This window comes from Hipposideros armiger, unplaced genomic scaffold (assembly GCF_001890085.2).
Source record: "Hipposideros armiger isolate ML-2016 unplaced genomic scaffold, ASM189008v1 scaffold_508, whole genome shotgun sequence".
NCBI classification, from domain to species: Eukaryota; Metazoa; Chordata; class Mammalia; order Chiroptera; family Hipposideridae; genus Hipposideros; species Hipposideros armiger.
Window position 1 is genome coordinate 149,900 of NW_017731858.1, and position 23,112 is coordinate 173,011.

General features: G+C 38.7%; 1 protein-coding gene across 3 annotated transcripts in view; it reads left to right on the forward strand.

Annotated features, from left to right (window-relative positions):
• The window catches only part of DOCK11 (dedicator of cytokinesis 11), a 207,103-nt gene that overhangs the window by 64,352 nt on the left and 119,639 nt on the right, over positions 1-23,112 (forward strand). For all 3 annotated transcript variants that reach the window (XM_019667847.1, XM_019667846.1, XM_019667848.1), the window contains exons 7-16: positions 1,906-2,040; positions 4,937-5,114; positions 6,040-6,119; positions 7,720-7,803; positions 11,719-11,859; positions 13,052-13,264; positions 15,116-15,238; positions 16,786-16,868; positions 20,055-20,177; positions 20,361-20,437. In XM_019667847.1, the coding sequence (XP_019523392.1) occupies positions 1,906-2,040; positions 4,937-5,114; positions 6,040-6,119; positions 7,720-7,803; positions 11,719-11,859; positions 13,052-13,264; positions 15,116-15,238; positions 16,786-16,868; positions 20,055-20,177; positions 20,361-20,437 (1,237 nt within the window). The remainder of the gene's footprint in view (positions 1-1,905; positions 2,041-4,936; positions 5,115-6,039; positions 6,120-7,719; positions 7,804-11,718; positions 11,860-13,051; positions 13,265-15,115; positions 15,239-16,785; positions 16,869-20,054; positions 20,178-20,360; positions 20,438-23,112) is intronic.

Genomic DNA, 23,112 nt, shown 5'->3' on the forward strand with positions numbered 1-23,112 from the left:
TAGACTGAGTTTTAGATTTGATCATAGTTCAGATTCTAATCTGGTTATAATTTTTTCATATTAATTTTTGCCTGGGAAACATTTTAATTTTTTTCATACATAATTATTGTAATAACTTTTTTAAAAGTGGTGATTTGTTCATTCGAAATAAGTTCAGTATGTAATTTTAGGTCTTCTGTTTGCATCATTTTAGTAACGTGAACCATTGTGATGAAAATAAGCAAACACTACACACACTCACACATGCATACACACACACACTTACCATTATGTTTCACATTTCTTTGTGTATGAATCTAGATTTCTTCAATTATAGTTCCAATAAATTTGAATGTAGGTAAGTCAAATACGAGACTATGACTCCGTGTGTCTGTCTCTCTCCGCCTCCCTCTCCCTCTCCCTCTCCCCCCTTCATCTTCCACTCCTCAGTCTTCCTCTCCCTCTCCCCGTTTATATCCTATTGTAGTAACATTTACGTGATTGTCATTGAAAAACAAAGTGATATTTTTTATTTGGACTCCTTCCTGTTGACACCACATAGCCTATATGGCCACTCCCTGAAATAGAAGCTGTAGCATTTACCAGTCTAACCTGTTAGGGTGTTCCTCACATTGGTATATTTTTGTCATTAATTGTAAAATCAGTGATATTTAAACAAGTCAAAAATAACTGTAAGCATATTATTTCTTTCTACTGGTTTTCCTAAAAAGAAATGCCCCTTAACATATTTCTATATTTTGCTTACTCATCCTGTGGACTAATACATTGTTGATATTTCAGGTACTTTGCCAGATATGAAGTAGTTTTCAGGAATGATCTTGCCAAATGGTACTCTTTCCAGAATTAAAGTTTTTAAAATAGTCAGAGATCATACTGGATCATTGGATGTGTGATTGAAAATGGCAAGCTTAAATCTTAAAGTGAACTTCTGAGAGTAAGACAGGATGCATTGGAATGCATTTATTTCCTCAATAATCACCAAAAGTCTACTTCCTAGTCTATCTTCCCATTCCCTGAAATGATTTTAGATACAGCATCCTGGAGAGTTTTACTATAACAAATGCTTGACACAGCTTGCAGTTGGTGGCTTATTGAAAGAAGCAGGGATTCATCAGAGAGTTCTGAATCCCCTTTTCTCACCTGCTTTATCAGGTCCAAGATTGTTTTTAGGAGTGAGTAGAGGGGCAGCATTAACTAATCAGGCTGTCTTCCTCCTTTTCCCCATTCCTGTGGGTTTTGCTTGTGAGTTGCAGTAACAGGCTACTCCTTAACTGTTGTGAATCCCTAATTTCAAATGAATGGCAGAATCCCATTGGGCCTGTTGTCTCAAATCTCAGCATTCAGGGCATTCAACAACAACTGGTAGATACCTAATGACTCCCAGTGTTTCTCTGTCAATGCATTATAAGCTGGACTTTCAGAAGTGGGGACACTGGTGGGGACACTGGTGGGGACATAGGTGAGTGCAGTAAGATGTGCGGGTGAGATGTGAATATGTGATAGAGGGGTTTGTGTGTGTGTGTGTGTGTATTTATGTTTATATGTGCATTTGTGATGATGTGATGGAAATGATAGGAAACCAGTCATGGTTTGCAATTAAATCGGAAAAGGGATGCTATAGTGAAATGGATAGTAATTCAGATAAAAAAATGTTTTATAAACTTTAAAGTGTTAAAACTTCTTCTCTAGATATTTGACTCACTGAGAGCGAATCACTTGACATCAAATTCTCCACTAAAAAAATTAAGATAATTATAATTACTAATGAATTCTCAGAGTTGTCTGAAGATTGTCCAGATATAATGCCTGTGGCTAACTTTTCCAGGTTTTTAGTTGAAAGAAGCTGTTCAAATGCAATGCATATGTAACAAAGTGGTCATTCATTGCTGGTTTTTCACCCTATAGGTATTCAAGAGACGGTATTTTTACTTAACTCAGCTTCCTGATGGTTCATATATTCTCAATTCCTATAAAGATGAGAAAAATTCAAAAGAATCTAAAGGTTGCATCTACTTGGACGCCTGCATTGACGTTGTTCAGGTAGGGCTATAGAGGTAATCTTTCTTTCTTTGAGGAGTATTATTGATCAACTCTTCAGAACCTCAGCCTTTTTCTCTCTTGGTTAACGGCATGTCATCCACCAAAATATTTATTTACCCTAGACACCTCAGAATCCTCTGCAGTTGCCCCACTCTTGCTCTGTGCCAGTATTCAAATGTTTACCCAGTCCTTTGGAGTTTGGCTCTCAAGGCCCTATTGCATCTCTTACCATTTTTCCATTCTCACTGCCCTTCCTCTGGTTCTCCCTATTCTCCTCTCTGGCCTAGAGTCTTGCCTTCCTGCCTTCTGATTTCTCTTCCCCCACTCAATCTTCCTAACAAATAGATGGGGTCCTTCACTTGTCTACTCAAAACCTTTTGGCCCTTGATTTATGTTTTGCAGAGTGAGATCTAAAGTTCTTATCATGGCATGACAGGCTCACAGTGATTGGGCCTTTCCCTGCTTTCTAACCTCATCCCCCCTGCATCCCCTTACACATTGTGCACTCTAGTCATACCAGGCTAAGCCCTCCACAGAGTTTCCCATGTATGTGCCTTTCTTACATTTGTTTCTCTGCTTGACATATACTTTCCCCTTCTGTTCCTGTTTAAACCTTCTCTTTTAAGACTCGGTTCTAATAGCACTTCTGCCGTGAAATGTTTTCTGTCTTCTTCCTCACCCTCATGCCCTTAATTTGTGAAATTAAGCTCCCTCTCTCTTGTGCGACCACTTTGCTTTTTTTGTATCATACTCTAATTTGTGAATCATAACTCTAATTTGTGGGTAATTCTGCACATTCATATTTGGATTATAGGGACCATGTCTTATTCATGTCTGTGTCCTCTATAATAATTAGCAGTGTTGTGCACACAGTAGTGGCTTAACAAATGTTTCCTGATTTGAATTACTGAGGGGACATGGACAAAGATGGGGTGGGAAACAGGGTAGAGAGATGATCTAAGTAGGAAGTCGATTGAACAAGAGATAGGAGCCATTACCACAGAGCCAGGGTGCCATGCCATGGTCGACAAGAAGGAGGACTGGGGTTTCAACACCCTGAACCTGCCTGAGTCTTAATTTTCAAAAGTGTAAAGTGGGATTAATAATGTCTGTTTGCTCCAAACAAGATTATCATGAGGATCAAATGAAAAAACACTTGGAAGAATATGAAAATCTATGTGACTGCTAGGTGTCTTCTTTGCTTTCTTACCGTACTGGAAGAAAGAGGATATACACAAGTTCCAGATTTTCTCAATTAGCTCTAGTCTGGGTTGACCTTTCCTTTTTTTAAAAAAAAAGATTTTATTGGGGAACTGGGGGATGGGAACAGCATTGGGGAATTGGGGAAGGGGAACAGACAAGTTGCTGTCCTCTTGTTCTTCAGTCTAGTTGTGGAGGACGTCACTTCACTGGCCCATGTTGGTATTATGATCATTGCGCTCTTCCTGGCTGAGGTAGTCGGTCGCCGGCCATTGGATGGCCGCTCACGGCAGCTCACGGTGGCTCACGGCAGCCCCACTGCAGCCTATGCCATCACCGGCCACTCACGGCAGCCCAGCTCCAGGTCGAGCTGTTGTTCACCATCTTAGCTGTAGAGGACGCACGTCACTGGCTCATGTGGGATCCGAACCGGCAGCCCTGCTGCTCAGAGCTTGCACTCCCAAGCCAACTCTTAAACAACTGAGCCACTCGGCCGGCCTGGATTGACCGTTCTTCATAGTGTTCTCAGGCTCTGCTTTCCTCATCTATTTATGATCCCCCCCTCTCAAATATTTTCAAATATATAAATCTTTATGACTTTCAATAGCAGTTTAATGTTATCCTTTACTATAGTTTGAAAATGAGGAGGAAACTTTTTGCTCCCTTCTTGAATAATGATTGTACAGTGAAAATTATTGTTACATTAGCATTTCTTAAAATTAATGGTAAGGTATTTGGGAGAGGGAGAGTGTCATGTCTTTGGTCATGACAGAGAAGGTGGTAACATAAAAGAATGTGTCGTCATGTTTGAGCAAAGGAGGAAGATTTTATTTGCCTTGTGTGCTGGTATTACCATAGGCCATTTTCATGTTTTTTACTGAGAACCACAATGGAATGTAAACCAACTACTGTATTATTTTATGCTACCATGATGCATATTATGCATGGTAAAGTGAATTAGGTATTGATACTGCATTTTCTGGTATGATATAAAGCAAGTACCACATTTATTTCAGGTCACATTTAAGCTTGTTTTTAATGGCTGATTTTGAAAATCTATAAATATGCAAGGAAAACTTTAAGGACTGTGGAAATTGTAACATTTGCTTACTTTTATGGTGGTAGTTTATCTAAATGTGAAGGATGTCAAATGGCTCTAAATGATAATATTTACTTAACAAGTAGTATTTTATGCCAGCTTTGTGTGTATACCACTGTGCTCAGTACTGAGGGAGAAAAAAGATATGTTTGACATGGTCATTGATCGTCTTGGGGTTTCTATTTCTTTTTGAAGGAAGCAATTCTTTCATAAAAGTATTGACGTACATATGTGCTACGCTGAGGTAAAAATAAACTAATGAAATCTAACATTAAAGGGCAACTTAACTGTTATCTGTGTCTATGAGTTTTTGTTTGTTTGTCTTGTTCCTTTGTTCAGTGGTTACCAGAGGGTAAGGGGGGAGGGGAGGGGGGATTGCAGAAGAGGGCAAAGGGGGTCCAATATATGGTGATGGAAAGAGAACTGACTTTGGGTGGTGAACACACAATGCAATGTATAGATGATATATTATATAAATGTACACTTGAAAACTATATAATTTTACTAACCATTGTCACCCCAATACATTTAATTTTTTAAAAAAAGACAAAAGGCAAGTAAAGTAACTGAACATGTGCTTTTTTTTCCTCCCTCTAGTGCCCCAAAATGCGCCGTCATGCTTTTGAACTCAAGATGTTAGATAAGTATAGCCATTATCTGGCTGCTGAAACTGAGCAGGAAATGGAAGAATGGTTGATAACTTTGAAAAAGATTATTCAAATCAATACCGACAGTTTAGTGCAAGAGAAAAAGGAGACGGTAGAAACAGCACAAGGTCAGAATTTTAAAATGATTCGTTATTGAGGTAAAGCCCTGTTTTTAATACTTGGGAATGTCTGCTGTGCAGGGTGAATATAGAACTCCTAATCTTGAAGGTTTACCTATTTCTGTCGGTTTGTAAGGGGTGAAAAGTATAAGTATTATATTGTTTTGTACACCTGAAACTAATAAAAAATAATAAAAGTGACAAGGGGGTTGATAGATTTTTTTTAAAGATTTAAAAAACATTTTATTGGGGAATTGGGGGAGGAATTGGGAGATGGGAGCAGCGCTGGGGAATTGGGGGAAGAGGAACAGACAAGTTGCTGTCGTTTTGTTCTTCAGTCCAGTTGTGGAGGATGTTGCTTCACTGGCCCAAGGTGTCACCATCATTGTGCTCTTCCTGGGCGAGGCAGATCAGTCACCGGCTTCTGGACAGCCATTCATGGTGGCTGCTGGCCGCTCACGCTGGCTGCCGGCCACACACGGTAGCACATGGCAACCCACTGCCACAGGGGCTGCAGCCTATGTACTGTCGCCGGCGACTCACGGCAGCCCAGCTCCAGGTTGAGCTGTTGTTCAGCATCTTAGCTGTAGAGGGCAGTGTCACTGGCCTTCATATGTGGGATCTGAGCCGGGGCCCTCTGGCGTCCCAATCCAGCTCTTAACCAACGCGCCATTAGGCTGGCCCCGATAGATTTTTTTTTTAAGAGTTAAAGCTACATGGGCTCTGACACATGAAATATAATCAGGCTAAAACTGATAGGGAATTCATGGCAGATTGTCAAAAGTCCATTAAAGTTTGCCCTATGCTTTCATGATCAAAATTCTTCGCAATAAATATAGTAGGAGAGGATGGGGTGGGAGAGATAGGATATTCCTCTTAGGTGATTAGTAATGGTCTGTGTGGTTTGGAACATCTGCTTTTAATGAATTTGCAGATGATGAAACTAGCAGCCAAGGAAAAGCCGAGAATATCATGGCCAGTTTGGAAAGGAGCATGCATCCGGAACTGATGAAGGTACTTCTTTCCTATGGCAACTTGCCTTCAACTGAGACAATGCAGGGTTACCTAGTAGTGTTCTAATGCTGGATTCCATTTGGCAATGTAATTTCTAAGTTAAAAACCACAGCAAATGAGTGAAACAGGTAGAGACTTTAAAAGAAAAGTTACACTCTTAAAAGTTGTAGTTGTAAATGCCAACTAACAGTTGGGAAAAATCTTATTGTTTTCCTAGATGCCAGGAAATATTTCTAGATCATGGTGACTTTATTCATTTTATCTGTTGTTTCTTATTCAGTTTGATTATAGTATCTTTGGAGGATTAGTTCCAGGACCCCCGAGGATACCAAAATTTGAGGATGCTCAAGTCCCTTATATAGAATGGCAAAGTATTTACATATAATCTATGCACACCCTCCTGTATACTTTAAATCATCTCTAGGTTACTTATAATACCTAATGCTATTTAAATAGTTAATACTGTATTGTAGTGGGACTAATGACCAGAAAAAGGTCTGTGCATGTTCAGTACAGACACAGCCATTGAAGGACTAAAATACATGGAACACGTCCACAACAATGCACCATTTAAAAAACATATATATTTTTGATTTGTGGTGGGTTGAATCCATGAATGCAGAACCTGCAGATATGGTGGGTCGACTGTATTGTATGTCATTCATAAAATAAATGTTCTTTTTTCAAGAGGCTATTGATACAGATTGAACATGATTTTCAATCTAATGATTTATATATGTTAATTTCCTATGCAAATCATATATTATCTATATGTAAATATGTATATCGTGTATATGAATAATTTCATTACATGAAGATTTTGGTGAACGGATATCATTGGTGTTTATTACTCTAGAGTTTGAGGTGAGTCAATTTTGAAAGCATAGAGGTGATTATCACACTTCTCTCTGGTCTCTGTGCTGTTATAGATTAGCAGGTTTAATAACCCATTCATTTATTTAAATACTTGTCAAACCTATTTATTTTTACTTTAGTCCTCTATCTGGACTACTGAGTTACACAAATTTAGAAGTTACTATTTTCTATTTTAAAATTATCTTTCTCTTAAACTTCAAAGCTGTTTTCCAAAATTCATGATCCCCTGATTTAGGCTTTCTATGATTTTATAGATTTTAATGTATCCCCTCTGACTCTGTCATTCCAGACTACACAGCCCATTATGTTTTTTTCTAAAGTGACAGAATCAGAATTTTATATAATATCCCATGTCTAGCACCATGGATATGTAAAAGATAGTGTTTTTTCTCTTATTGATTTCTCTTTTGCATCCAAAGTCTCTTGGATTCCTTTTTTGCACTACTATGGGTTGAACAATATTCTTGATGTTATGAGAGGAACACAGAGAGTCTAAGAACTTGATCTATAACTCATGGGTCATAGTGACCAAGACTCTTTGCCAAGCAAGCATTCTTTATCCATCTTAAATACATGGAAATGGGGAGTGGTATATTTTTGAAGCTGTGTCAGATTGCTAGTTTCACATAAACTGCGTATTTAAATGATATTTAATACTGTGTTGAAGGAAATAATGTTTGGTGTATATGTGCATATATAAATATGTATATTTTTAAATGTTTAGTATGGAAGAGAAACTGAACAGCTAAACAAGCTCAGCAGAGGAGACGGAAGACAGAACCTCTTTTCTTTTGATTCGGAAGTTCAGGTATTAATAATATATTTCTTTAAATAGTCCTAAAATTGTTTCTTATTCGGAAAAAACATCTGCAAAATGTTGAAATCGCTGATTTTTGCACCCTGAGCATTGCTGATAGCTTTGTAGTTCTATCTGGTTCACTGTGAACATGTTAACTAACTTCATTCAAGAGAACTGTCACATACGTATACAGATAGTTTGAGACTGAATATATATGCTTTTCTTTCTCAGTTCTCTGTTTTCACTTCATCTCATGCCTCAAAATGGATAAATTAAAGAATCCTTAAAGATGGTGTCAGTGCTCTTTTCACATATTAAATACAATTGTGGTCTAGTAACCGTGAGTATCTGCAGTATAAAAGAACACCAGATCGTATGAGACAGGTGATTTATTTTCCAGGCTTTTTTTTCTATATAAACATTTTTTAAATTAATTTCAGGTGTACAACGCAGTGCAATAGTTATACATTTTACCCCTCAAAGTGACACCCCCCTACCCCCAATCCGCTGCCCCACTCCCCCCCATATCATACATATCTATTACAATTTCCTTGACTCTACTCCCACACTATACTCCACGTCCTGTGACTATATATATATATATATATATATATATATATATATATATTCACTTATAGCTGACATACAATATTATACAACATCAGCTTCAGGTGTACAGTGCAGTGGTCAGGCCTCTACCCCATCCATGATGTGGTCTCCCTAACAACACTTGTGACCATATGACACCCTAGAAAATATTTACAACATGATTAATTATATTCCCCAAACTGTCTTTCATATTATTTTCCAGTCTTGATGTAGTCCTGTAGAACTGGGATAATTCTCATGTCTGGCTTAATCCCACTTTAAATGGAAAGTTGGTGCAGGGAAGTGCAGGTGTATATGCATGTGTATTTAACTTTTTTCATGAGAGTTAGGCACATTTTATACTAAGAGACAGGCAGTTAATATTTCATTTCATGGTGTTTTCTAATTAAATTGGTGATTTGTTTACATGAAAAATTCTACAGTGTTTAAGTATTACAAATATTTTTGCTAATGGAAAAAACTTCATGAAAAATGAAATTATTTGAGGGAAGAACACTTTGTTTTCTTTTTACATTTTGTATATGAGATTTCTGATTAAAATCTTTGGGATTTTTTTGTAGGGAGGGGAATAGAAAAGTATGCATTATATAAGCATTACCATTTTCTTCCTCAGTGAAAATATATCATGAAAATATAAAATAATTTGGGGAAGACTGATTTGTGGGGTTTATTACTTCATATAGTTTCCTAATTACATTTTTCCAGTTTGAAATCTAAAAAGTATATAGTCTGTAAATAATGCAGAAATTTTTCCTTAATAAAAATACCGAGAAAATAAAATTATTTTGGGAAAATTTGTTTTAAATGTTTCATCTTTCCTTTTCCCCCCATATCATTATTGCATTATATGTGTAAGTTATGATTTTAAAAAATTATAGTAGGCCTCAGGAATGTTAGTTCAAGATATTCATTCAGAAATTTCCTTGTTCCATATTTGTCTGCGCCTTTGATTTCCACTCCCCCCACCCAACTAACCGCCCCATGATTAGGCTTTAATTGGACATGTCAAACCCTTTCATTGTATACAAAGAAGCCAATTGACTGTGGTTTGAACTCAATCCAGTATCTTTAAAAAATTTGTGGTGTGCTGTTTTTGTGGTCACAGAACTGAACTGATTTTATGTTTAAATTGTCTATTAGTGAGCTACAAGTGAGAGAAAAATTCATAGTTATGATGAATGTTTAAGGACAAAAAATTGAATTTAATGTTGATTATGGAAGGCAGTCTCACCACAGAGAAATCCATGTTGTGTGTGTTGAGTACCTTTTCTAGGTGAAGGGCTGGATATCCTATAATACCAGCCTTGTCTTTGGCCATAGTTTAGTGTTTAGAGATATGCTAGATCATTGACCTTAGAGAATAAAAAAACAGTGACTGCCTCAAGGGGGCGGCTCCAACTTGTAACAACTGGGGAAGGCCATATGTCCCAACATTTGCATTCACAGGCCTCAGAAGGGAAAAGACTTGGGGGGTGGGGTGGTTTAGTTCAATTTGTCTTCACATTCCACTGTCTGAGTAAGATAGAAAGAAGAGCAGATAAATGGGCAGAAATTAGAATTGGTCTCCATGGCAATGACTTGCTTCCTGTGGCTCCACAGGTAAGTATTCAAGGGGGAGCTAACTAGTCCCACACATTCATGTTATTTTTGGAGATAGACTCAGGAAATTGTGCTTTCAGGTACAAATATTATATTTTAGGCCCTTTTAAGTAGGATTTTGTTAGTGTAGTGATACAGGTTAGGTTAGAATGGCTATAATTATCCAAGACGCTTCAGGCACAATACCTGTTTTGGCTTGAATTACTTAGACAATTGAGAAAAATTCTTGTGTTTCTTGGCTTAAGTTTTCCACATTGACAGTATTTTCTGCTCAGATACACCCAATCATTTCGTACCGACCATGTCTCTGGTCTTAATGAAAGTATAGTAAGCTGTCCTACAATCTATACCTTTCCTCCCATTTGTGAACAGAATGTGAGTCTGCTCAGACATTCAGAATGAACAGATGAACTTAGGTTGCCTGAGCTGTATGAGCGGAGGAGGAGGGTTCTATGAGTTTCTTTGGGGAGGGACAGATTCTTCCCCTGCTAAGAGGAATTCCTTCACTCACAATATCTTTTTTAAAAACTTTAAAAAAAATTTAAAACAACAAAAATAAAAAATATGTGTGCGCACGCGTGCGTACACACACACACACACACACACACACAATCGGTTGCAGCCAGGATACATCCCCCAGCTCTGTTAGAAGCTGAGCTCAGTGTTTATCAGTTTCCTAAAAGCAGATGCCTCTCCTCTCCCTTTGTTCATCATTTAAATGTAGGTGGTCTCAAGAGTTCTAGCCTTGTCCTCTGCAACATAGTTGCCACTGACTCCCAAATCCAGATCTCCAACCCAGACCTCTCCTATTTTTCCAACCACTTACTAACCTCAAACTCAACACATCCCGACCTGAACTCATCATCTGTACTCATTCTTCCCCCATATTTGCTATTCATCTTTATTTCACAATTAAGTTCATAACATCACAATTTACTGAATCTTACAAGTTAGAGACCATTGTGTCATTCTCGATGCCCCTCCCCCCCCATATCCATTGATGTCGATTTTGCCTCCTGCACAGCTCATAAGGAAAACAAAACTTCTGCCATCCTGGAACATATATTTTGTGGGGAAGAAACAGTAAGCAGCTAAGTAAATATAAAAGTGTAATGTTAGAATACTAAATCAAGGAAAGGGAGTATACACTCTCACAGAGTGTGCAGTGTCATTTGTTTTTGTTTTGTTTGGTTGGGTTTTTTTTTTTGAGAGTTAAGGAAGTTCTCTGGAAAAGCCAATTGAATGAAATGAGGGAGTAAGCCTTTTTCTACCTGTGGAAAGAGGGTTCCTGACAGAACAGCAAGTGCAAAGGCCCTGAGGTGGGAGTGTACTTGGTGTGCTAGAGAAATAATTGACGATGCCAGTGTGGCTGGAACAGAGAGTGGGAGGAAAGGCGAGAGTTGTAGGAGATGAGGTCAGAGGAATGCGGGGAGGTAGGAAGTCATGTCATATACTAGTACGGCTTTGTAGGTCATGGTACAGACTTGTGACTTTTCCATTGCCTTAGATCAGAGTCTTATCTCCCTCCAGAATTTCTTTATCAGTGTTTGAGCCTTAGTCTAAGAGCTCTACAAAGGCTTGTTGAGTGAAAACATGAAAAGGATTCAAATGAAGAACGGACAGAGAACTGTTGGATTCTGCAATTTATACTTGTAGATCTATATTAATATGAATCCTATTTTCTTTTGGAAATGATTCATATCACTTGTTTTGTAGAGGTTGGACTTTTCAGGAATTGAACCTGATGTAAAGCCATTCGAAGAAAAGTGCAATAAACGTTTCCTGGTAAATTGCCATGATTTAACTTTCAATATCTTGGGTCAAGTTGGAGACAATGCAAAAGGACCACCCACAAATGTATGTATGACTTTTTCTTTTACTTCTCTTAAACCAGTGTATTAAGGAAACTCCTTTCTTTTTTATTGCTGAGAACTAATTTACAGGATGAAAATTCCATTGCTATATGTTTTGATAAATTTGACATGGAAGAATTTCATGTATGTCTTTCTTTTGCCAAAATACGAATATGTAGTCGTCTTGAGAAGATTCATGAAAGTCTTAGAACAGAAAGAATAGGCTCTTCTCATTCAAGAGGGATTTGTCCCAAGTACCTTTAAAATTCTTATATTTGTGAATTCTGCTAGAGAATATGACTTCTGTGAAATTGGCTCATAGCCATAAGTAATGAACACCAAAGCCATGCAGAGGTGCAGATGCTGTGCAGTCAGCTGTTCTCACTCACTGTTCTCAGAGTGAATTCATTTTGTTCTGCACAGAGAGTTCTAATTATTAGCTGTTACGGATCATTTGAGTTGCTCAGAAGTACTTGAAACTATAAATGTAATATCGCTAGAGAGACTACATTTTAAGTTCATCTTGATTTTTTGGTTCAAGTTTTGTCTTTGGAAAATATCCACAATGATTTATTCTCTAACAAAGTAGCTTAAATGCACTAGCAGACTTGCTGTGTGTAAAGAGTTAATCTTTATGCCATCTGGCATGAAATTTCTCTTTGTGACCAGCTTTCAAATGCCATCTGTAGAGAGAAATCATGCCTTCCAAAACTGCTGATGGGGCAACAAAGCTTTTGTCAAGTAATTTGGTGTTGACTGATATTAGCTCTTAAGAGATGTAGAATCCAGTAAGCTCTAACATAACAAAGGGCAGATGTATTTCTACTCTGTAATATTTCTACTCTGACATTATTTTTGGGTAATTTCAATAAATCTATAGAGAATTAAATTTTATTCAAAGAACAATTGGTGTTCTTTAAATTTGGTTTCTGATTTCTACTCATCATTTAAAAAAATTTATAACTTGTGAAATTATTTATACCTGACAAAAGTTAAAATTTGATAGCCTATTATTTAGAATATTCTCTTATATGCAAATGAGCAATAATGCAATTTTAGCTAAATGTTGAACTCAGAAAGGGAATTGTAATCACAGAAACTTGAGGAATTTAAAAAAATATTTTGTAATTTGTGTCCCTCCCCCAGCTCCACCTAAAAAAGTTTTCGTTTAAAAATGGAATTGCCTTCATTCCCAGGTTGAACCTTTTTTTATCAATCTTGCCTTATTTGATGTAAAGAACAATTGTAAGATTTCAGCTGACTTCCATGTAGACCTGAATCCCCCATCTGTCCGTGAAATGCTGTGGGGCACTTCAACCCAACTGGCCAGCGATGGAAACACAAAGAGCTCTTCACCTGAGTCTTTCATTCATGGAATTGCTGAATCTCAGTTATCCTACATAAAGCAGGTAAAGAATGATCTTAGTTTTGGTAGCGCCTTCAGAATAAAAAAACAGAGAAACCCTTGGATTATTTCATCATCTAGGCCAGTATTTTCTTTCCTTTTTTAAGATTTTATTGGGGAATTGGGGAAGGGTACATTCTGTTTCTCCAGGACCCATCAGTTCCAAGTCAAGTTGTTGTCCTTCAGCCTTAGTTGTGGAGGGCGCAGCTCAGTTCTAAGTCCAGTTGCCGCTTTCAATCTAATTGTGACGGCTGCAACACACCATCCCATGTGGGAATCGAACCAGCCACCTTGTTAAGGGCACGTGTTCTCACTGGTAGCTTGCAGCAGCTCAGCTCCAGATGCAGTGTTCAGTCTTAGTTGCGGGGGCTGGGGCGGGGTACAGCCCACCATCCCATGCAGGAGTTGAACCAGAAAACAGCTCAGCGGCAGCTCAGCTTGGGTGCACCTCACTGGCCCATGTGGGGATCGAACCGGCGACCCTGTTGTTCAGAGCTCACGCTCTAACCAACTGCGCCACCTGGCCGGCCCTAGCCTGTATTTTCATGGGCATTCCATCTCTTGTAAGATATGTATGTAGGTGTTTTTCTACTGACTGAAGATGGAGGGAAAAAAATGGAAACCAGCAAATACGCTAGTAATACACTGGCGAAGTAACATTTTGATTGGGACCATGATGTGAGTCTCAAAGTATTTTATGAGATGGAATGCAGATAACAAACACAAACACACAGAAACGGATACATAAACAGATACACAAACACACACAGCCACAGACACACAGGCTTACACAGAGACAACACATCAGACACACACCAGAGGCACACATACAGAGACACACACAGAGAGACACACACAGAGACACACATAGACATACACATATGAAGCCTGACAAGTTCGCGAACTCATCCTAGAAAATGTGCTACATAGCTTATTGCTGAATATCGCTATGGTCACCTTCGAAGAACTCCCCTTGGGAAGCTATGCACTGACGCCAGCACCTAGTCCACCCTTCAAAGCCATTTTGGAATGGCCGTCAGAGCTGTCATTGTATTATCCTTGATGTCCTGAATGGCATCAAACTGTCTCCTTTCAATATTTCCTTTATCTTCGGGTAAAGAAAGAAGTCACTGGGAGCCAGATCAAGGAGTAGGGAGGGTGTTCCAATATAGTTATTTGTTTACTGGCTAAAAACTCCCTCACAGACAGTGCTGTGTGAGCTGGTGCATTGTCATGATGCAAGAGCCATGAGTTATTGGCGAAAAGTTAAGGTCGTTTTTGTCTTTTTCATGCAGCCTTTTCAGCACTTCTAAATAGTAAGGTTGGTTAACTGCTTGTCCAGTTGGTGCAAATTCATAAGGAATAATCCCTGTGATATCAAAAAAGGTTAGCAACATTGTTTGACTCGATTTGGACTGATGGAGCTTTTTTGGTCATGGAGAATTGGCTGACTTCCATTGTGCATTTTGAGACTTTGTTTCAGGGTCTTATTGGTACACCCATGTTTCATCACCAGTGATAACATGGACCAAAGCATCGTCTTGCCTGTCCAACAGTGAAGTAATACAGTAAATACATTGGCTTAAAAGGACTTAAGGCTAAGCAGCAAGGATGACACCTGCACTTTGGGGACTAATAGATGTGAAGTTGGTGACAAAATAGAAAACCCGCTTTGAAAGTAATGTCTAGAGCTTGGAAAACTGTGAAAGCAAATGCTATATTTCCAGGGTCCTAGACATGATCCTTTGTTGACTATCAGCAGTCTATGCTAACCACTACTAGGAATCATTAAATGAACAACTGTATGCATGAGGTTACATAAAACAGTCTAATGGAAGGCATTTCTTTTTTCCAGGGAATTTTCTCAGTGACGAACCCACATCCTGAAGTTTTTCTATTTGCGCGAATTGAAAAGGTGCTCCAGGGAAACATTACGCACTGTGCGGAGCCCTACATCAAAAATGCAGACCCAGCAAAGGTATTTAGAAAGATCATTTGTAAACATTTCAGCCTAATGTAGAATTTGCCTTTTACTGATATCCTAAATGGGATTCTCAGTGACTCCTCACAAACTAAAAATCAAAAACAAAAACGTAAAACTTACTTTCCTGGCACAGAGTAGATTCTGAAAATACTGTGTAATAGGTGAGTGTGCATGCTAATGATTGAACATGACTTTTTGTGTTCTGTTGACATGACAATGTGATTCCTGTTGCCTAATGAAAATAAGAACTAAAGGGATTTTTTTAGCAACCGATGTATTACAGACAGCCCTAGAATGTCAGAGCTGGCAGGGGAAAGGTGATCCAGGCCTGTAGTTCCCAAATGCCAGTCTGGACTCAAATTTACTCCTGTGTGATGATGAAGTGTGAACAGACAAGATAGTGAGCTTTTATGCAGCTAAATGTATTCGGTTTGAAGGGTGTCCTTTATTCTGAAATTTTTGCCCTTCCTACTTGGTGAATGTCACACCTATCCATCTTGCATGAAATGTTGGTAGATCAAGTGGTAGGGATGTTTTCACTGTTTCATGTCTTTAAATGGTAACATTAAAAGCCTGCAACCCGGGGCCGGCCGAGTGGCTCAGTTGGTTAAGAGCTCGCTCAAGAGTGTGAGCTCTGAGCAACAGCGGTTCGAATCCAGCCCGAGCTGAGCAGCTGCTGAGCTGCCAACAGGTAGCAGGATGGCTCAGCTAAAAAAAAAAGCCTGCAACCCATATAATCATCCAAATTTCTGGACCCTGAAATCTAAACTTATGGAAATTGTTGATTGAATCCTCTGCTCTCATTTTATAAATGAGAAAACTGAGGCCCAGAGAGGGAAAGCGTTCGTGGTACAGTTCATTAGCTCTCCAGCTCCTGCGTATTTGTGAAGAGTCCATCTGCTGTATGTGACATTTAGTTGTGAATCTGAATAGCGTTTATGAAGTGGAAGGTGCTGAGGAGACATGTGACTAATTTGTGAAGAAAAAAAATGTCTCAACAATATAGATAGAATCCTCTAGCATTCTGTATCCCTAGGGATAATTGTGCAGCCAGCATGTCACAGCCTGTTGAGATTCTCTAGGCGGTTAATCTCCGTTGTCACCTCCCAGTGCCTGTGCATGCAGAGGCCCCTGCCCACACTGAACTAATTGCATTGATTCTTGGTCACTTGGCTTTTACCTTGGGAGTAAAAGGGTCAACTGTATCGAGAACAAACTTCTCCCAAGCATGATGAGTGTCTGCTTGCTCATGTGTGAAAGGAAATACACATTAAAACTGGTTAAAATGTTCCCAGTAGGGGTACATCTATATTGTCTATCTTTGCATATCTTGATGAAAGCTCTTATTAATGGGAAAACACAAAACCTTTAAGAAATGCTACTTTGGTCTTGGAATTTGGGTAGCCAGTGTGTGTTGTGCTTTATTTGTAGCGATTTCTGTATATTTTTTCTAGATTTTGATGTTTTATATCAGTAAGTTGGGGAAATTATTTTTCTGGGTTTGAATAAATTCGAGCCTATCTTTTTATGTCTGACCTTAGATGGCCCAGAAGGTACACAGGACAGCCAAGCAAGTGTGCAGCCGCCTTGGACAATACAGAATGCCCTTTGCCTGGGCTGCCAGGTTTGTACATATACAGTCCTGACCCTGTACGCACACGCATGTGTGGAGTTGAAGACAGTCGCCCTTGCCAGCAGCGTTCAGCAGTCTGTTTCTGACAAGCCAGTTATATCTTGGAACATCTGGGCTGTGTCTTCCTTTAGGCTGCTCTAACAAATTATCGTAGACAGCAGACGTGGGTTAAACAAACATTTATTTCTCACAATTCTGGAGGCTGGAAATCCTGAGATCAGGATGCTGGCATGGTCGGGTTCTGGTAAGGACTCTCTTCCAGGTTGGAGATAGCTGACTTCCCTTTGCGTCCTCACATGGCAGAAAGAGGCCTGGCAAGCTCTCTGGCCTCTTCTTATGAGGGGGCACTCATACCACTCATGAGGGCTCCGTCCTCCTGACCCAATCACCTCCCAAACGCCCCACCTCCTAATGTAATCATCTTGGGGATTGGATTTCAACATATGAACTTTGAGGGGGAGCGGGTATGGGATACAAACATTTAGTTCATAACAGGATATAAGAATTCTTTCTCTTAGAATTTGCTGTGCATCAAAGACCCTTTCATTTATTCATATGTGTTGCTTCAGGGAAGTTTTCTTTGGCTTGGGTTTCTGATCTGACCGACACACTTAATTTTATTGCATTTTGAAGCAGAGCTTATTTGCTAAAGTGATGGAAATTTTTTCCAAAAAACCAGAAATTGTAGTGAATTATGTACAATATGCCCACTGTTTCAGAGTTGGCTGGGCTTACGCTTTGAAAAGCTATCATAGAATAATTTTGGAAAACATGCAAACAATGCATGCAGTTGTTAAATGCAAGTGTGTAATTAGTTAATAGAATTTCTTGCTTTCTGATGACAGGTTCAGCAAACCCTGCAGAGGTAGTGTATTTGGAAGTGTGCTATCTATACCACATATCTTATGGTAGATTACACGATTTTCCCCCAAATCTTCCAAGTCTACATACAGTAGTGACTTAAATGTTTTTCTTGCTTATCCTACCTTTGAAGTATAGGTTCATTGCCTGTTTGTAGTACAGCCAGTACAACTCACTAGAACTTCTGGGGAAAGGGCACCATGTTCTGAATCATTCAATCAATTATTTTCAGTGGGTGCTGGAGAGTAGCATCAGGGTAGAAGATTTGAAGTTAATTGATTCTTCTGTCACTATTTATAATCATTTAAAATTTTGGAAGGTCTCAAAATGCATTTTTTGTTGGTAGATGAAAGGCAGATTGTCCTTGTATAGAGATGGTAAAAAAAAATGATAACCAAGCATAGGTGAATGGCAAAGAGTAGTGGAGGGCGGTATATTTAGGCATCACGGAAGGTGAGCTGTGGTTTATAAGTATAAGCTTACTGAGTGATGTTCCTGCCTGAAAAGTCAATTGCTGCTGCCATGGCTGTTATTAATATTTGTAGTTATTGAGTACTAATTCTGTACAAGGCAGTGGTCTAAGTGCTTAATGTATACTTTTCTAAGAGGTGGGTACTGTTATCCCCATCCTGGAGATGAGAAAACTGAGGCATAGAAGTAAAAAAAAAAACCTTGCCCAAGTTTACAGAGCATGTGTGTGAGCAGGGGTCAGAACACATAGCTGCTGACTTCAGAGCCTACTCTAGACCACGGGGCCACACCGTGTCCCTTCCAGGCTGTAGGAGTAGCCGCTTGATACTGTTTTGCCACTAGAAAAATTAATCTTAGAATCTTCAACATTAGGAGCTTTGATCCCCAGTCCTGATGAGGAATTATGCTATTTTTTTTTCCTTCCTGACTTATTTTGGTTGTCAGCAGTGGCAGTAACTCACTCTAGAAGCTTGGCTGGGGTATTTAAAAGGTATATGGTAAACCCCCGTTTACTGAAAATAAAGGAGGTATGCTTAGAAGTAGGGACAGTGCTTGATGCCTATACCTAAAACTTCAGAGGCTCTGCCAGGGGAATTATTTTTCTGGGTATATCTGCTTCCACTGTTTTGGATACTTGCACATTACTTCCCATTTTTGCAGTAAAATAGCTGCTTACAGATGGGAGAAGGGGAGGGTGAAGGAACAATTCAGATTCATATTGAAAACTACATATGTATTATAAACTGTATAAATTGATCTTTTTTTAAAGATTTTTATTGGGGAATTAAGGGATGGGAACAGCACTGGGAAATTGGGGGAAGGGGAACAGACAAGTGGCTGTCCTTTTGTTCTTCAGTCTAGTTGTAGAGGACGTTGCTTCACTGACCCAAGTTGGCACCATCATTGCGCTCTTCCCGGGTGAGTCACCGGCTTCTGGATGGCCGCTCACGCTGGCTGCTGGCTACACACGGTAGCCCATGGCAACCCACTGCAGCAGGGGCTGCAGCCTACGCCGTCGCCGGTGACTCACGGCAGCCCAGCTCCAGGTTGAGCTGTTGTTCAGCATCTTAGCTGTAGAGGGCAGTGTCACTGGCCCTCATATGTGGGATCCGAACCGGGGCCCTCTGTCGTCCCAAGCCAGCTCTTAACCGACGTGCCACTGGGCCAGCCCTGTATAAATTGATCTTAAAGATCTAATTTAAATTTTATCAACTTTGAGATGTACTTTTCCTTTGATGAAGATGTACACGTTTTATATGTCCAACTTGATGAATTTTTACAAACGTATGTAGTCATGTAGCTACCACCCCAACCAAGACAGAGGACACGTCTGTCACTTCAGAAAGTTTCCACATGTTCCTGTCCAGCCAGCCATCCCACCCCCACTCCATCTATTGTTATCACTGTAGGTGACTGTGATCTGTTCTAGACCTTCATAATATGTAGAATCATGTAGTATGTACCCTTGCATTTGGTTTCTTCTGTTCAGTCTGTTTTTAAGATTCATCCATATTGTTGTATCAGTTGTTCATTTTGAGTAGTATTTTACTGTATGAATATACCATGATTTTTTTATCCATTCACTTGTTGATGAATATCTGGGTTGTTTGCAGTTTGGAGCTTTAACAAATATATCTGCTATCAACATTTATGTACCATGTGGAAATATGCTTAGGGGTGGAACTGTAGGATCATAGGGTAGGTGTATGCTTAACTTCCTGAGAAACTGCCAAACTATTTTCCAAAGTAGTCTCACCATTTTACACTCCCACTAGCACTAATTTTATTGTTAATTATCAATCGTGTAGAATTTAAAAAAAAAAACTCCTTCTGTTGTTGTTTTAGACCCATTTTCAAAGATATTCAAGGCTCTCTGGATCTGGATGGGAGATTTTCTCCTTTGTATAAACAAGACAGTAGCAAGCTTTCACATGAAGACATTCTCAAGTTGCTCTCAGAATATAAGAAGTAAGTATGTGGAGTTACTAAAGTAAAGCAATATCATAGATGAATTATAATTTCTTAAAATAATGAATGTGAGTCTTATATGGGAGAAACTGAATGCTTAAGATTTTAAGTTTGAATACAGGGTAACCATTGTATTTTGTGATCACAATTTTTAAGTATAAAATATCCTTATTTTACACCTAGGCCAGAGAAGACCAAATTGCAGATTATTCCTGGGCAGCTAAACATCACAGTAGAATGTGTTCCTGTGGATTTGTCAAGTAAGAACTCACGTATATAAACATTACGGGCTATGTTTGAATCTTAGATTTTTATCTTTTTGATATTTTTCTTCAGGTTTATGTGGTGTGTTCATTTCCTAGGATTGCTGTAAGAAAGTATTACAAACCGGGTGGCTTAAGATGACGGAAATTTATTTTCTCATAGTTCTGGAGGCTAGAATCAAAATCAAAGTGTCACCAGGGCTATGCTCCTTCTGAGTGCTCTAAGGAAGAATGACTCCTTGCCTCTTCCTAGCTTCTGCTGGCTCCCAGAAGTCCTTGGTAGCTTTTGGCTTGTAGCTGCATCACTCCCGTCTCTGCCTCTATCATCACATGGCATCTTCCCTTTTCTACGGGCAACAGTCATTAGATTTAGGGCCTCCCAATCCAGTATGACCTCATCTTAACTAATTACATCAGCAAAGACCCTGTTTCCAAATAAGGTCACATTCTGGGGTTCTGAATTTTTTTGGGGACACAAATTCAACCCAGTACACATGGTGAATAGTTAAAGAAAGTTGATTTTATCAGATGCTGTTTCATATATATGATGTTGTGAGTGTTCCCCAGTCACTTTCTGCTGCCTTTTGCCTTAGATGAGATTCAATAACTAAGTGGCCAAAAAGGAGTTCTTTGTTGTCTACAGATAAGAATCTAAGATCCTAGGAGAAAAATGGATAGAAGACACAAGACACTTTGCAGGAAATACTATCAAGTGGCTAATAAATATTTGAAAAATGTTCAATCTTAGAAACAGTGCCACTAATGCAAATTAAAACAGCAACGTGCTTTTGCTCATCTATCAAATTTACAAAAACGTTTGAAAGTGTAGCTGTGTAATTCTGGCTACATTTTGTCCAGGCACCATCACCTGTCATGAGTAGTACAATGAGGCATTCTACCTATCCATTTATTCACTGAATAAGCACTTATCAAGTAAACATTTATTGAATCAAGGTGCTTAAAATTATGGAGATTAAAGTCTACAAGGTCTGACAGACAATAAGCAAGCAAACAAGTGAATCATTTTAGTCTATGATGCGGGTGGGCTACTTTACAAAGGTGGGCCAAACAGCACACAGTGGTTGGGACTATACAGTCCCCACTGAGGGTGTTGCATGTAATAAAGACCTTGAGGTGGGAGAAAGCTTGTTTTGTATGAACAGAAAGGAAGCCAGTGTGGCTCTCATGTAGTGGGTGATGGGAATAATAGGGATGGAAGATAAAGCAGGAGAAGTAGAAAGGGTCACATCATGCAGGGAATTGTTATAGACCATGGTAACCCTGTAAAAGTTTTACTTGGATTTTATCAAAAGTGCAATGAAAAGTCACTAAAGAATTGTAAGCCGGACAGTAGCAATTTATATTTTAAAACATTTGAGTACCATGGATTATTTTTTCCTAAGGAAATAATTGGAAATGTAGACAGATTATGCATAAAGATGTTCTTTGCAGCATTGTTTATATTGGTAAAAACTGGAAACAACCAAAGTGTCCAACACTGTCAATGATTAAGGCAGTTATGGTACAACAATGCCATGAACTTTATGCAGCCATGAAAAATGATGTTTATAAAGAGTTTGTGGAATAAGGCGTCAGATGAAATGTCAAAAAAAAAAAACAAGGGTAAAGTTTGATATATACAGTAGGATTTTTGTATTTTTATATAAAACATATATAGAAAGAAGCCTAGAAGAAAATATACTGAAATATTAACAGTAGTTATCTCTTGGTAATGGAACCATCACTTGTGTCTGTGTACCTTTACTCCAGATGTTTTATTGTAAGTATCACTATAATAATCAGAGAAAACCAAACCCAACAAAAAATACTGTGTCCTCAGGTCTGACTCTCCCTGGGTCATCCTTCTTCATCATTGTGACTCTGCAGCAAGGACAAGCAGTCTTAGAGCCCCTTAAGTGTATGAATAACCTTTACTACAGTGGCTACTTCAATAACATGCACTGTTACACTTATCAAAGGCTTTGTGTTTCTCATGCTCGAAAGTATTGAAATTATTGTGTTTTATTTATTAAATTTGTTGGGGTGACATTGGTAAGCAAAACTATGTAGGTTTCAAGTGTACAGTTCTATAATACACCATCTGTATATTGCATTGTGTGTTCACCACCCAGAGTCAGTTCTCTTTCCATCACCATATATTTGATCCCATTACCTTGTTTTTACACCCTACCTTACCCTCTGGGACCCACTAAACTGTTTCTGTGTCTATGAGATTTTGTTTGCCTGTCTTGTATCTTTGTTGCTTTCAGATATTTTATATATATATATTTTTAGTTTCAAGTATACAAAACAATGTAATAGTTAGATATTTACACCCATCCCAAAGTGATAACCCCCGCCTCCCAAGCTACTAACCCTCTGACATCAAATGTAGCTGCTACAGTACCATTGACTCAGTTCCCTATGTTGTACTCCACGTCCCGTGACCATATATATATATATATATATATATATATATATATATATATATATAATGTATTTATAGTTGACATTCAATATTATTCAACTTCAGCTTCAGGTGTATAGTGAGTGGTCAGGTATCCACACAGTCTATGAAGTGGTCTCCCTAACAAGTCCAGTGCCCATCTGGCACCCTACATAATTTTACAACATTATTGATTATTCTCCAAACTGTATTTCATATCCCATGG